We start from the raw sequence: 15,562 nt of genomic DNA, 5'->3' as shown, positions 1-15,562 counted from the left end.
CAGAAACAAGTAAATGAATGAATGAAAATGAAGTGCTGCTGCAGAATCAAGGCTGGTTTTGGACGGAGTTGCTCTGTGGTTTATAGTTTTATGGCTGATGACAGTTAAAGTTTACTGCCCATGAAAGTCCAAAGTCTGAAGCTACAGCTTCTCTTCTTGTTTTGAACCGTGTGACTGAAACAGAAACAGTTCAATCTAAACACACTGTTCTCTTTTCTAACTTTTTTTTCTTTTTTTTGTTTTCTAACTAACCTGCTTTAGATGTTACCAGCGTTAACATATGGGCCGATCAGTACTTATCAGCCCATACAGAATGGCCAGTAGGTGCCTGCTCTACCTACTCGCTAAGTTGCTATGTTCAGCAGCTTCGGCGTTATTGCGGTTAAGGTTAGGGGCAGGTGACACAGTACAGCTAGCTAGTTGCTAAGTTATGCTCGCTAATATAATCAAAATCAAAAACAGTCGATCCTCCCGTCTGACAACATCCGCTCAACAGCGCCCCTACTGCTTCATTTGGTTTGATCATCCAAGCCGTGATCTGCCTTACGAATCAATGACGATGACCTACTGCACCTACACACCGCTGTCAGTAGGTTGGTACCTACCGGCCCATACGTATGGGCTGATAAACACTGATAATGAACCATTGAACGGCGTGATCAGCAAGTCGCAGAAGGTCTTAAAAACTTTGTTGACCTCCGACCTCGGCCTCGACCTCAGCCTCGACCTCGGCCTCGACCTCAGCCCCGACCTCGGCCTCGACCTCCGACCTCGGCCTCGACCTCGGCCTCGACCTCAGCCTCGACCTCGACCTCGGCCTCGACCTCGGCCTCAGCCTCAGCCTCAGCCTCAGCCTCAGCCTCGACCTCAGCGTTGCCTGCTGCCATGTGACTGATGTTCATCAAACAGTCGTGTGTTCGCGTTGCTCCTCAATGGCTCCTAAATGAAGCGCAACCTGCAGGACACAGTCATGAGTCCCTGGTTTGCTGCTTTAGCTCAGTATCATTTAGTCAGAACATGATGCTGACCAGAACCAGTAGCTGTTCTGTGAACCACATCAGTTTGTTAACTCATCTGTGGTGTTTGTTAAAAGGTTAAACTAACTCCTCCCAATCACTGAACCCTGACGAGCTGTAAACAATCTTCTGCTTAACTGTTGGCACCTGACGTCCTGAGGGAGCTGACGAGTCGGACCGGCTCCACAACTAAGAATCCAGCAGCGGCAGCATCTTGACAGACCTGACTTCATTCTGCCTCCAGACACATCACAGCTCACATGGATCCTGGTTTCAGCTCTGAAGCTGCTTGGACGTGGAGGATCGGAGAATGAATGGGTTTCTGGAGGACTGTGAGGACTTACTATGATGTTCCAACCATCTTGAAGCCGTTTGTTCATCTCCTGGGTGAGGAGCTTCTGTCTAGTCTGGGGTGTACGTACACATGGTGAAGGGGGTTCTGACCTGCTGCTCTGTGTATGGATCAACTCTGTGGTCATGACCCTGTGGCAGACTCCAGCTTGCCTCATCATGATGGTTCTGCTGGACTCGATAAACGGTGAGCTCTTCTTCTTTCAGCGGCACTGAAAAACTATAAACTGCTAAAGTCATCACAGATTAGTTATTTGAATAAATATAAATATATAAGGAGTTGAATCCTTATTAATAATAATAAATTGGTTTAACTGAAGTAAAAAAAACTCAATCCTTTAGAATGAGTCAGATCTTTAGCTCTTATCAGCTTCACAGATGTCTGTTACCTTAAAAACAACAACAAGAGCCACCAGCTAACGAAACAGGAACTAGAATAAACCAGAGAGACACGAGCTCCAGCCAGTTCCTCCTGCTGCTATTGTATGTGGAGTCAGGTTATTTAAAGAACGCAGTGAATGATAAAATCACCAACGTGTGCAGGGGGTTCATGGTGACTAATAAAGAAGAGGAGCTCCTTTGTCCTAATGGAGCAGAGGCCCGTTGACCTTTATTTAAACAGATGAGATGGAGCCTGGCTGCAAAAATCCAATAACCTATAAAATCACTTCTTCACTAGAGGCTGTAGAGGATGTTTGCAACATCTCTTTAACATGAGAACCTGTGGTTGCAGATGTGTGGACGTTAGCGGCTCCGGGCTCCGTCACCATGACGTCCGTGGACAGGACTCACACACTGACATGGATCCCCCCAGAGACGCCCTGCAACACTACGATCCTGTACTCCGTCCAGTTCCAGGGGTGAGTACTGCACCAGGACCCATCACTGTTACGTCAGTGCTCAGACACAGAGCACAGCTGAAACAGAAAGGAGGTTCTACAAACATGATGAGGACACGCTGATCCAGCTCACACTCGGGGGCTGGAATGACCTCGATTCTGTGAACTGGGCCTGGTAATAAACAGCAAAGCTACAAAGCTGAGTTTAATTATTATGACTCACAGGTATTGTTACAAAACAATTCCTAATTAACTGTAATGTTGAAAGACCGGTTGAAGTATAGAACGATGCAGCTGAAGGGGAGCAATTATCCAGGCCACGCCCCTTTTCTCAATAAAAGCTTCTCTATTTTCACTTGTGTCAAAGGAGCTGTCAATCAAAAGACATTTAATTAACTCTCATGAACATTTTTGTGGCCTTAACGCCTTCAACTAAATATAAAGACAGATAAAGTTCAGAGACCTTTCTTATGTAAGTGTGTATTTGGACTTGAAGTCAGGTCTTCCAGCTGATGTTCTGATTCTTTGCTACAAACTACAGCTACAAACACCCATTTATTTACACTGAGGTGTATCTAATCTAGGTCTGTAGAACCTGCTGTAGAAACTGAGGCCGCACGAACAATAAGGTTGATGTCACATGTCACCCAGCAGGTTTGCTGCACCGTTCACAGAGTGAAGGGCTGAATCACAGTAAACACAGTGAACAGAAACCAAAACGCTGAACCAGGAATGTGAGGCCTCAGAACCAACCACCGCCTCCTCTTGTGCTTGTGTCCTTCAGGGAATTTGAGCTGATGGTTCTGAACGGCAGCTGGGTGGACTCCTCCGACTGCCAGCGGGTCCCTCGCACTCACTGTGACCTGACCTTTGACCTGGGCTCCGACTCCGACTACAACATCCGGGTCAGAGCTCAGTGTGGTTCTGAGGCCTCGGCCTGGTCCAAGCTGAGCCCAACATTCAACCGGCGACACAGTAAGATCACACGTAGACACAGCACTGACTGAGCCCAGAGGTTTGTACTGTTTACATCATGAACGCATGGTTGGACCCTGTGCAGCCGTCCTGATGGTGCCAAACATGAAGGTGGAAGCGATGGGGACGGGTCTCCAGGTCTCATTCTACGAGCTTCCTGTCGCTGCTGCAGCAAAAGTGACTGTGTGGAAGAAAGACGACAAGCAGCAGGTCAGTGCCGTCCTCATGTCATTGGATCAGAACCTGGGTCTGTGATGTGTGAGAGGTGTAACTGTAACTTCCCTTAATAAATGTAGACCCCTGTTTGTCTTTGTTAAACAACACTTATATTTGTGAACCTGGTCCAGTGACACTGTATGTGTATTTTCAGCTGCCTGTCTTCCAGGAGTCCGTCTACTCGGTTCCAGTTCAGCTACAGGTTCCTGGTCTGCAGGAAGGAGCCAAGTACTGTGTCATGGCCCAGGTTGTTCTGATCCAAAGGGTTCTCAGCAGCACCGAAGCTCAATGTGTTACCATCCTAGGTACAGACACACACACACACACACACACACACACACACACACACACACACACACACACACACACACACACACACACACACACACACACACAGTCCAGACAGATGTTGCTGCTGCTGTTTGTATCTTGATTGTTTAATTGACCTTCAGCCAAAGACGCTCAGTGGAAAACTCCGACCACAGTGACTGGAACCGTCATCATCATGTCGGGGCTCCTGTTCGTCGTGTTCTGGTCCATCGTCCACTGTCAACCACATCACTGCCGGGCGTATTTTACCAAGGAGCCACTGCCCCAGTCACTGGTCAGACTCAGTTATTAAAATGATGAAATCAGAACTAGAAGAATGAAACCGTGCTGAACTGGTTCTTTAGTCTGATGGAACCTTCATGCTTAATGTAAATCAGTCTGTTTCCTGGTGAATCCAGTCTGAAGCTTCTTGTGTGTTTTCTGCAGCATATTGAGGACGTTCAAATCCGGATGAGACCTGAGGAAACAGAACTTTGTGATCGGGTCCACTTGGTGCCGAGCAATAAGGACTGACCACGGGTTGATCCAACTGGCTCATGGAGCTACTATATGGATACATGGATGTTTACCATAAGCTGGTGATGAAGTCAAACCAAAGCAAACAACTTGAGCCACTGTCACAATCAAGCCCGAAGAAACCAAATGCCAAGAGTCCAACTCTGAACTTGAAATAAATCCTTGACCTCATCAGGAGACAGAGTTTTTCAGTTCGTTAGTGTAAAATGAAGGAATTTGTCCCACAAAATGTCTGAGAGCTTCAAAGGATGTCACCAAAGATTTTGTGTTTCTTGTTTGTTTTATAATTTTGTTCTGTAATTCTAGATCTACAGTAAGTCTGTGTTATATTTTGTGAAGTACTGTTAAATTAAATTCACATATGACAAGCTTAGGACCTAAGTCCAGAACCTCCAAACCTTTATTTTGCAGGCACTTCCTGTTTTGTTCAATAAAAATAAGAATAGGCAAACTGTCAGGATATACTAGACGCTGGACCCACATGCACAGCTCAGACACACTTGGCGAAGGTAAATGAGGATTTATTCCCAGAGACAAAGTTCAGATCATGTAGGGTCATACACAGGTAGGCAATACCGAGTAGTACATAGGATCAGACAGAATCTGTGTCATGGACAGGCAGGGTTTGTTAACCAAAAGACCGGAAAACGTCGTGGAGACGGGACCAGACGAAGGACCTGGATGGACGCAGCTGACGCCGGGTCACCAGGAGCTGAGACGAACATGGCCGGAACCGGGTCACCAGGAACCGATGCAGGCGTGGCCGGAACCAGGCCACCAGGAACCGATGCAGGCTTGGCCGGAGCCGGGCCACCAGGAACCGATGCTGGGACAACCTCCTCCTGGAGGTCGTCAGGAACCGGGGCTGGAACGACCTCCTCCTGGAGGCCGACCGGAACCGGGGCTGGAACGACCTCCTCCTGGAGGCCGACCGGAACCAGGGCTGGAACGACCTCCTCCTGGAGGTCGACCGGAAACAAAGCTGGAACGACCTCCTCCTGGAGGCCGACAGGAACCGAAGCTTGGACGACCTCCTCCTGGAGGCCGACAGGAACCGAAGCTGAGACGACCTCCTCCAGGGCTAAAAACTGAGCGGAACACGGCTGGGCTGGAACCTGAGCGGAGCACGGCTGGGTCGGTGACTGAGAGAAAAAGCAAAAGCAAAAAAAATCCCCGAACTGAGTCTTTGCCTGAAAGCCGGCTGAGTCCAATTCTGGCCGGATTGTTCTGTCAGGATATACTAGACGCTGGACCCAAATGCACAGCTCAGACACACTTGGCAAAGGTAAATGAGGATTTACATAAATGAGGTCATACACAGGTAGGCAATACCGAGTAGTACATAGGATCAGACAGAATCCGTGTCGTGGACAGGCAGGGTTCGTTAACCAAAAGAGCTCAGGATTACAGTACCGTTCCGTCAGAGGCAGGGTCGTCGTCAGGCTAGCGTGCAGGGTCGTTACCAGACATGATCAAGATCTAAGGCGTACCGAGCAGACAGGGGCAAGATGGAATCGGTGCCGATGGTCAGTAGCAAGGTTCACAACAACAAGGCTAGACTCGAAATACAGCACGCTGGAACGTGGTGGATATCACGAAACAATCTGGCAAGGTACCGGGGTGAGAGGTGGTGCTTAAATACTAGGTGAACTGACTACTGATGAGCTGCAGGTGTGGATAATGACCGGTAATGACAGGGAACAGCTGTGACATGACATTAACAGGAAGATATTTACAGATTTTATAAACGTCCAGTTCATTTGACCATTTTCTAAACCAAGTTGTCTGAAAGTTGGGTCACTAAATTCTTTAAGAGCAGAAATGTTTCTTCTAATGCTTCTACATTATATGTCCTTCATGGGGGACATGGTCTTCACAGCTTCTCACAGTCCTTTGTTCAACTGATGAGCCAGTTCTTTACAGGTGTGAAGTGAAGCCTGTAAATAGAGGATAGTGCCTAATTATACTCAGACTGAAGGTTCCTGCACTTTTGGTAATGTTTCTGCTTTAAGAAAAGTCTGTAAGTTACTTGAAAATTATTGAGCAGTCACAATCAGCCGATTGCGGTGACATTTGGCAGTAAAAGGTGACTGAAATGACACAGAACTGAAAGAATATCAGCTGGCATAACTCATAACACATATGGATGCAGATCTCTGTATTGTGTCACTTGAATTTGTGCGGTAAACAAAAGACACCAGAGGCAAGTTTACACCAGGAGTCTCTAGCTGGGAGCTTCTGTGCCTTAACCACCAGGCTGTTGGTCCTCTGAGGGAGACCTACTGTATGGACAGTAACTAAATTCCTTCATACAGCATTATGTTAACAGAGCCTTGATTTGAGTGGAACCTTTAAAGTTATGGATCCATGAAGAATTTTCTTTTTAAGCAGTTTACAACTATATCTGGTTTTCATGGCTCAGGTGAAGTTGTGTGGAAGTTGAGTCATGTCAACTCTTTCAGTCTGGTGTCCTTCTTGGGGGAGGGTTCATCATACCTACTCACTTTTGTGTCTTTTGTTCACGTAACGAGCCAGTTCTTTGCAAGTGTGAAGTGAAGCCAAACTGGAGGATAATATGGAACTTCCCTCAGACTGAGGAAGCTTTTGGTCTTTATCAGTTGTCAAAAAATGCCAGTAAATTTAGAGCTAAACATTACAATACAGTAATACATACAATACAGTATAATTAAAACAAATAAAATATCTATGTGGATGTTGACTGAATGTTTGACTAAAGAGCATTGTATTTATAACAGCTGTAATTTTCTACTTGCTTGACATAAATAGCTTTAAGTTCAGTTTTAAACTACTTCACATTTAAGACGCTCATTTCTGTTCTCTCTTTCTCTCTCTCTCTCTCTCTCTCTCTCATATATATATGGGGGGGAAAAGGATATGGGAGAGGGAGGCATCACACAACAACGATGCGCAGTGGCTGGTGGATCTGAGGGAAGACCACAGCAACCTCCCTGAACAGAACCCAGTGACTATCACAGTGGCAGACATCCAACAAAGAGTCTCAGGTATGAAAAACTGGACAGCACCTGGCCCTGACATGATCCACGCCTACTGGCTAAAGAAGCTCACTGCAATCCATGAGCGCCTGGCAGCACAAATGAACCAGCTGCTAAGGGATGGGACTCACCCCGAATGGCTAACCGAAGGCGAACGATCCTGATAATGAAGGATCCCTCAAAGGGTACAGTCCCATCCAACTACCGGCCAATAACCTGTCTCTCCACAACATGGAAGCTCATGTCAGGCATCATCGCAGGTAAGATAGGTAGGCACATGGGTCAATACATGAGCGAAGCACAGAAGGGCATTGGTAAGGATACCAGAGGAGCCAAACACCAACTCCTGGTAGACAGAACAGTCGCCCAAGACTGCAGAATGCGACACACCAACCTGTGCACAGCCTGGATCGACTACAAGAAAGCCTATGACTCAATGCCACACACATGGATCACTGAATGCTTGGAGCTGTACAACATCAATAGAACTCTAAGGGCCTTCATTGAAAACTCGATGAGGTTGTGGAGAACCACCCTTGAAGCCAATGAGAAGCCACTTGCCCAAGTATCCATCAAATGTGGCATATACCAAGGAGATGCACTGTCCCCACTGCTGTTCTGCATAGGTCTGAACCCCCTCAGCCAAATAATAAACAAGACTGGCTCTGGATACCGACTCCGGAATGGGGCCACCATAAGTCACCTCCTCTACATGGATGACATCAAGCTGTACGCCAAGAGTGAGCGAGACATCGACTCGCTGATCCACACCACCAGGATCTACAGCTCGGGAATCGGGATGTCATTCGGGCTCGAGAAATGTGGGAGGATGGTGACAAAGAGAGGCAAGGTAATCCACACAGAAGGGGTCTCACTCCCAGAAGGAACAATAGCAGACATTGAGGACAATTACAAGTACCTTGGAATACCACAGGCGAACGGCAACCTTGAACAGGCAACAACACACATGTGATGGTGTGTGTTGTATGCGTGGGTGGGTGTATGCGTCTGTGTTTGTGTGAGTTTGTATGCGTGCGGTGCGGTTGGAGTGTGGGGGGTCCGGTTTTCCGCCCGGGGTACGTTGATGGTCTGCCTAGGTGGTCTCTTTTCTGCTGACCCCCACCAATTGCTGGCCTTGTGCTGCATGCCGGTGTGGTGCCAGGGGATGAGGTCGGGCCGATGCTGTGTCAGCGTTAGCGGAGGGTGGGACGTACACAGCAATTATAAAAACGCGTTTGAACTCCCCTGGCAGGTAGTATGGCCTCATGCCCACCGCTAGCAGCTCAATGTCTCTGTTAAAGCTTTTGTATGATGTGCGATGTTGTGGATGTGGTTTACATGTTCACAGCCGGGGCGCCCCTCCCTTCCTCTTACCGCTGTCATCCGTTCTGTCCACATGCAGTAGATGAAACTTGTCCAGTGCGACAGTCGAGTCCTGGATGAGTGAATGAGCAATATGTGTGACCAGGGACAGTACCGGCAGAGGGCACAGCAGACGCTCAGGTGGGGGGTCCTGGCACTTACCCTGCAGGCTGTGACATCTGCTCACCCTCACAGAGGGCCACCAAAAGCATTAGGCCACTAAAAACATGGTCTGAGACATAGTCGTGTCACAAGCCAAACAAGAGTCGTGCCCTCATCGAAGCCCCTGCGTTAGTAAAGCATATGGGACAAATAGACAGTCAGAAGGGCAGCCCTCCGGAACAAGTAAGAAATGTTTGAAACATTTCACCTTATCTTCCAAGTCCCGGGTAGATGGCGCCAATCACTACAGGCTGCAAAATTGCTAGCAACAATATTGTTGCTGGAGTGTGTGAATGGATCAAGTCAGAGTCGGAGGAGGCCATGAATGTGTTAAGCCATAAGCACAGCCGTTACTGTGAGTTTTAATCGGAGGAGAATTTTGAAGACGCGGAGTTTCGTGTTGTCGTTAATGTCCTATCTTCCGTCCTGTGCCAGGGTTATACTTATTGTGTGTTTGTGTTTAGTTTGGTTTAATTTAGTAGCCTGTAGAACAGTTAGTTTAGTGAGTAGTATTATTTGGTTTACCTGCCGAGCAGTGATTTTATGTTTTGTGTTTTACATTGAATAAATTAACTGTTAATCTCCGTGCTGACTTGTGGGTCGTTGCATTTGGGTTCTACCCCTCACCTGTCTTATCAAATCTCGCCAGTTAGGAACCAGTCTGTGGGTAGTTCGTAACAGTAACATAACATTATTCACCAAAAGGGGGAGACAGGCATGAATAATGCCACCTGTGAAAACCAGGGTGATGGGAGGGGCCCGGCCACCATAAAAATAGGCAAACGAGCGGAGGGAAGAAACCCAGTAGCCAGGGAGCCCACGCACCTTCAGTTCCAGGAGGGCAGGTGTCATGACACGAGTCATCCATATTGTAGTGATCCTGCATTTGCTACTGTATGCTTGTAAACAGTTTGGTATGTGTGTTCTCCTTTAAGGGCTGGGCCAGGTGTGTTACGGGAAGTAGGTGCTCGAGAGGTTGAAGGTGGCACGGAAAAAGAGAGTTTTTGTTGTTTTATTAAAGCGGACATTCTATGACACTTCTGCTGTCCTCATTGTGTCCAGTGAAACATTACAATATAGATCCTCCCAGACAGAGCTGCAGCAGCCACAGAGACAGCACCCAAGGTCAGAACGGACCACTGTTGGGCCAACGTTGTCCACCCTAGGAGAGTCAGAGGTAAACACTCCCCCCAGTGGAAGGGTCAGCCCGAGAGAATGGAGCGCGAGGACCCACAGTCTGTACAGTAGGTAGTCCACCGGGAGAAACCCCTGTGCGGGGCCCCAGGCAGGGCCTGCAGCACCTCCGAGCCAGACCCAAGGGCCTTACAAGCAGCACAGCCAGAGCCACCTTTCCTCCACTGTCACTCAAGCATGTTCATGCTCACCCCATGTGGTCTTCCACTCAAACTAAACCACATACTGTGCAGCCGAGCAGGGAACCCAACCCCCACACAGGGAGAAATGAAGACCGCAACTCGTTGTTCCAACTCAAACTAGTGAAGTGAAGACATGAGTAAATACAGAGTAACCGGACGACGTGGAGGCTGTAAAGTAACTTTGCTTTGAAATGGGTTTGTAATTTTTGTAGCATTAAGGTTTACCATAAACTAACTGGCTGCTGCAATGCCATGCTTCCGCCCTGTGGATAAAGTGTAAACATTACCAAGTTCGAATGTTTTCATAAAGTCTTCACAACCTCATCTAAAACCAGTGACTCTGGTTCATCTTGTTGTCCCAGCTTGGTCAGTGAAATAGTGCTACAATACACTAACATCAATGCACAATAAATTCTATGACACATTAACTGATTTTGAGTGAATTATCTTGAATTTATTACATAGTTTTTCTATGAGAGTTAACTTATTGCTGCACAGAACATTTCAGTACAATAGAATTTACATTCATTACATTTGTTAATTAAATTAATCATCACTAACAGCTAAAGCAGATCATAGTCCTTTACAATTTATCATAACATTGATTGAGTTAAAAAACAAGGCTGTATAATGTAGCCAGTAGCTCCGATTTGTGAGTCTATGAAAACAGAAAGTTGTATTTTGTACAATACAATGATTCAGGGATGTCTTGTCTCCATATTGATCTGTTAAACATCTTTGGTACATCTCAACAGGCAGAGAGACAACAGCTTAGTTCTGAGTTGTCTCTGCTACATCCTGGATTTGAGATTCTTGCCGGCGAAGGAGTTTCTCTCCTTTCTCCACTTTAGCCATGTATTCTGCTCTTTCTCTCATGGCTATCAGGGACTGAACGCGTTGCTTCCAGCCTGGCTTGGCCTCAGATTTCTCCCCCTCAATGAGCATGTCGATGTACTCAGGAGTGGAGAGAGGGTTTGGCTTCAGGGCTATCTCCCCAAGTCTGTTCAGACACCGACCAGACTCCTCCATCAGCTTCACCACCTCAAGCTGCACCTCATCATACTCAGCCTTCAGTCGATCAATCAGAGCCTCAACTGGTTTCTTCTCCTCTGTGGCCTGTAGGTACTTATCTTTCAGATCTTTCACTGTTCGCTTTTCTTTAACCTCCTTATAATCCCATTTGTATTTCTGATTAAAATGAATGCTCCAGTGACATTTACCTGGACACACGGTGCAGTTTCCACCTCGTCCCATTGCACAACAGTTAACTTTATCCTTATCATCTGCATAGGCACAGTTATCATGACAGGTGTGGTGACACGTCTGACAGTTAGTGATGTACCACCCAGTACCAGAAATGTCCACTTGAACTGGCTTCTTAACAGTGACATAAAACTCAAAGTTCTCATTTCTGCTGATCTCTGCTTCGTGCTCCTTGAGTTTATTAGATGTCTCTTTTATCTCCTCGAGCTTTGCTAATCCAACTTTAACCTGCATCTGTAGGTTTTCTACTGAATTCTCCAGCTGCTTTCTTTCTCTGAGAACCTCCTGTGTCAGTTTCAGGCTTTTAGTTTCTATGTGATTTAAGGCACCAAAGAACCTCTTCATGCTTTTTGTTCCCATGTTCCAAAACATCTGATCAAAGTTTTCCTCATCATCCTCATCGCCACCTTCAGATTTGTTGTCAGCGAACAAAGCTGAATTGTTAAATTTGAAGTGTTCCGGCAGTCCGTTTCTAGCTTTAGGACATGGGACGTCTGCAGCATTGATCGCCTCTAGAACCGGTGGACACTGGCCGTCACAGAACGTCACCAGAACCCTGATGTTCTCCGCGATGTCTTTACCAAATATTGACAGAACAGAGTCAAACACATACTTCTGTGATGGTGTGAGTCGAGCTAATGAGGCCTGAGCTACAAAACACACAGCATCGATTTCACTGACACCGTGTTCAGCAGAGAACAGACTACGTAGCTGTTCTACAATCATCCTGTCTCTGTCTATTCCTCTGGTGTCTCCAAAGCCTGGAGTGTCAATGATGGTCAGAGAGAAGGGGATTTGAAATCCTTCCCGATGGTTGAGTTTGTACACAGTGACTTCAGATGTCTGACTTTCAGACTGTGACTTTGACTGACCCTCATCCACTAACTTAAACCGATACGAATCCCCCCATTTAACGCCCAGAATGTAGTTGATCATCCCATTGATGAGCGTCGACTTCCCAGCACCAGTTGCTCCAAGAACCATGATGGTGCGATTTAGTTTAGTGGAGTTTTTCCCAAAACTGAAACTCTTGCACCCATTTACATTCATTTCTTTCTTTTGTAATTTAACTGCATAAACATCCAAAGGCCCTTTATCAGCCTTCAATAGCTTGCTCTCTTTTTTAACCACATCAGAAAGAGGTTTGTCACTATCTGAACGTGAGAAGAATCCTGCCATGGCTGCAGTTCGTTTGTGACCAGAGGTTAACTAGTGTAGGTTTTCTGTGTCTCAGACCCAAATCTGTGAAATAACACAAACACAGTAATTACTGGGGAACACATCCAACTTATTTTGCCTCAGGCTCAAAAACTACAACTAGTACTTCAGCCTGCTGAAGTACGAAGCTGCCTGCAGCAGAGACCAGGTGTCCTGCAACAGACCGCCAGGTGCATCCTGTCTCTTGCGCCGATAGAAGCACAACTAAATATTCCAGTACTGCAATGAATCTACCGCTGTCGGTTCCTCTTAGATGAAGTTGCGGATTCTACCACTGACTGTGAGTATTTGTTGTGATCAGTTTTGGGTTACATATGTTCAGAGGAGCTGGAAATTATCTTATAGGATGCCATCTGCCGAGGCGTCTCACTGGAGGAATAAATGATAATTTCTCTCCACAGAAAATATAGAGGAATCTGAGTGTTCCTTCATTCTTAAATGCTACCCGAGATCTTTTTGGTCATCCCCCATTGAATGTTGAAATGTTTTCCTTTAAGTTTCCTTAAGTGTGTTAAAAGTAAAGATATTATATAGATAAAATATAGATATTATTCTTCATATGAGGACATTAAACTCTGACAAACTACTACAGTATATTGCTGTTTAATTAATTCTAGAGGCTAAAGATATTCACTGCTGCATGAATACATTGCTCTGTAACAAATGTCAGACATATACACATACAGTATATACAGACATGACTACAAAGAAGCAGAAGAACAAAGCTGCTGAATCTCACTTACTGTAATCGAACCTCTGTCAGCTGCTCAGTTTAGTTTCAGCTCAGGCTGCGGTTGTTTAAAAATGTTGCTTATATTTTAATATACAATCTGTTATTCCTAAAATGAAACAAAGAAAAAAAGACTAGAAATTAATGATAGTGAAAAGTGTTTTATAAGAGTTTTTACCCACACTCGGGTTTAGTCCCTTTCTTTGCACACTAAAATGAAAGATTTTACTTTTCTTAAAGGGGAAGTTTGTTTGACCTTTACTCTAGGTCGACAAAACTAGTAACATACTTTTAAAAATCAAACTATACATTATCTTCATCACAAGCATGTGAACATATAAAAGAGACTTGTCCACCATCAACTTACTGTGCCAGTCAGTCTGCCTCTGCTCAAGAAAGACTGAGCTCTGCCGCAGTCTAGGTCCTTATAGTTTACTGAAGCCCTGCCCATGTCTAGATGTGTCTTCAGTTTGTACTAAAAATCATACAGACAGTGCTGATACTTCAACATGGAGATAAGACCACTTCCCAGAAACCCCACCTCACCTCCTGAAAAACAAAAAGCTGCATTATTTCACTTTCAAAATGTGCATTTATGGAGGTCTTTATGGAGGTCTTGAAACAATCATTGTGGTGATAAGATATAAGAGGTAACAGCCATGACCACACAAAACAAGATATAATTCATTAGGACTCTAGGTGTCTTCTTAATGAAGACTAAATCAGGACAACATGTTATATAAAGTCATACAAAAGAACAAAATTACACCACAAACTAGACACAAACCACTGGCTGGTATGAAGTACTTTAAACAAATAGATACTTTTAACCTGGTTGCCGTTTTCTATTGTGGAAAGACAATGTAATCAAAGGTGCTGTCAACAGAACATAGATTTTAACAGTGAAAACCTTAAAATTGTTTAAAAGCAAAACATCAAAATTTTCCTTTGTAATTGTCATAGTGAGACCTAGATTCTGGAAGTAAATTTCATTTTTTAACCACAGACCCTTAGTATACTTACGTATCCTAGTTTGTCTAGTTTGGTGTATCTTAGTTCTTTCTTTTTGTTGCGGTTCGGGCTGCCAACCTGCTGGGGGCATCTGGGTTTTTGTCTTTTCTTGTTGGTGTTACATCACTCTCTGTCTGTTTCCTGTTTGCCCATCACATACACCTTTGATCTGTTTTAGTATTAAAGGTTTCTGCTCAAATTTTTCTCTTGTTCATTGATTATGCTATCTGGCATCTAGTTAGTTCACTGGTGCTACTGTATGTTCCTGTATGTTAATATACATTGCATGTCAGTTTCATAAGTTAGTGGTCCCCAACCCTTTTTGTACTACAGACCTTTTTAATATCAGACATTATTTTCACAGACTGGTCTTTAAGATGTGGCGGAAATATACAAAAAAAAATGAAAGTTGTATTTTTTAAATACAAGATGTAGGTATGTTACCTATCTTACCTACAGGATGTAGGTAAGCGTCTTGACATGTGTCAAGAGTAAGTCAGATAATACCTGAAATGAAAATAATGTAAGTTAGGCATTCTTTCTGTGCCTCACAAACTGGTACTGGTCTTTGGTTCATTTAGGTAATGCTATTTGACCTGGTTGGCCTTTGAGTACTGTATTCTGCTGTTGTAAAATGCAATTTCAAGTGTAACTAATAAAGTTTTTTATCAGGTGCATTGGAAAGACACTTACAGCAACACTTTGTACTGTGCTCAAAATGAAAGAGAAAGCGATGTGTAAATTTAATAAACTTTAGAGTCATTTAATGATTAATTTCATATTCAGCAGGTTGTCTCATTTCTTCTTATTCCCGCCTCCTGGGTGTTGATCAGGGGTGTTTCTCTGTCGAAGGTTAAATTGTCAGCAAACCCAGTCTCCTTCAGAGCATCACACCTAGCTGTCCTGTAAGTACATTAAGGTTCTTTTTTGTTTAAGTGGTGTAAAAAACAATTTAAAAGTAAATGTAATGTAAAAACTGTTGAAACTGTTTGCACAATTCCTAGTGTGATGTTCTTAGAAATCTTGCAGCACAAGCTGACATGTTTAAATTTATGCTGAGAGCACTTCAGTCCCATTCAGGATCAACTTTTTAAAACATTGTTTAAGAGACTGTTTATAAAGTGCTTTAATAGTTTCTCTTTCACTGAAATTCAACAGGTTACTGTTGTTATTATTGCGATAA

The 15,562-nt window shown here is 44.8% G+C and overlaps 2 protein-coding genes across 2 annotated transcripts; one reads left to right on the top strand and one right to left on the bottom strand.

The window, feature by feature from the left end:
• Positions 1-1,170: 1,170 nt before the first annotated feature.
• Positions 1,171-4,616, top strand: crfb16 (cytokine receptor family member B16). The gene is made up of 7 exons (XM_029131386.3): positions 1,171-1,554; positions 2,101-2,227; positions 2,991-3,181; positions 3,267-3,391; positions 3,552-3,702; positions 3,850-4,001; positions 4,154-4,616. The coding sequence occupies exons 1-7, from the start codon at positions 1,494-1,496 to the stop codon at positions 4,238-4,240; spliced, it is 894 nt and encodes a 297-aa protein (XP_028987219.1). The 5' UTR covers positions 1,171-1,493; the 3' UTR covers positions 4,241-4,616.
• A 6,209-nt stretch (positions 4,617-10,825) lies between these two features.
• si:ch73-170d6.2 (uncharacterized) lies at positions 10,826-12,614 on the bottom strand. Its single transcript, XM_029132362.3, has one exon. It carries the CDS (start codon positions 12,597-12,599, stop codon positions 10,929-10,931), a length of 1,671 nt encoding a protein of 556 aa, XP_028988195.1. The 5' UTR covers positions 12,600-12,614; the 3' UTR covers positions 10,826-10,928.
• Between the last annotated feature and the right edge of the window lie 2,948 nt (positions 12,615-15,562).

This window comes from Betta splendens, chromosome 17 (assembly GCF_900634795.4).
Source record: "Betta splendens chromosome 17, fBetSpl5.4, whole genome shotgun sequence".
In the NCBI taxonomy this organism is placed as follows: Eukaryota; Metazoa; Chordata; class Actinopteri; order Anabantiformes; family Osphronemidae; genus Betta; species Betta splendens.
The sequence above is the reverse complement of the archived record's forward strand: the minus strand, read 5'-3'. Positions and strand labels throughout refer to the sequence as shown.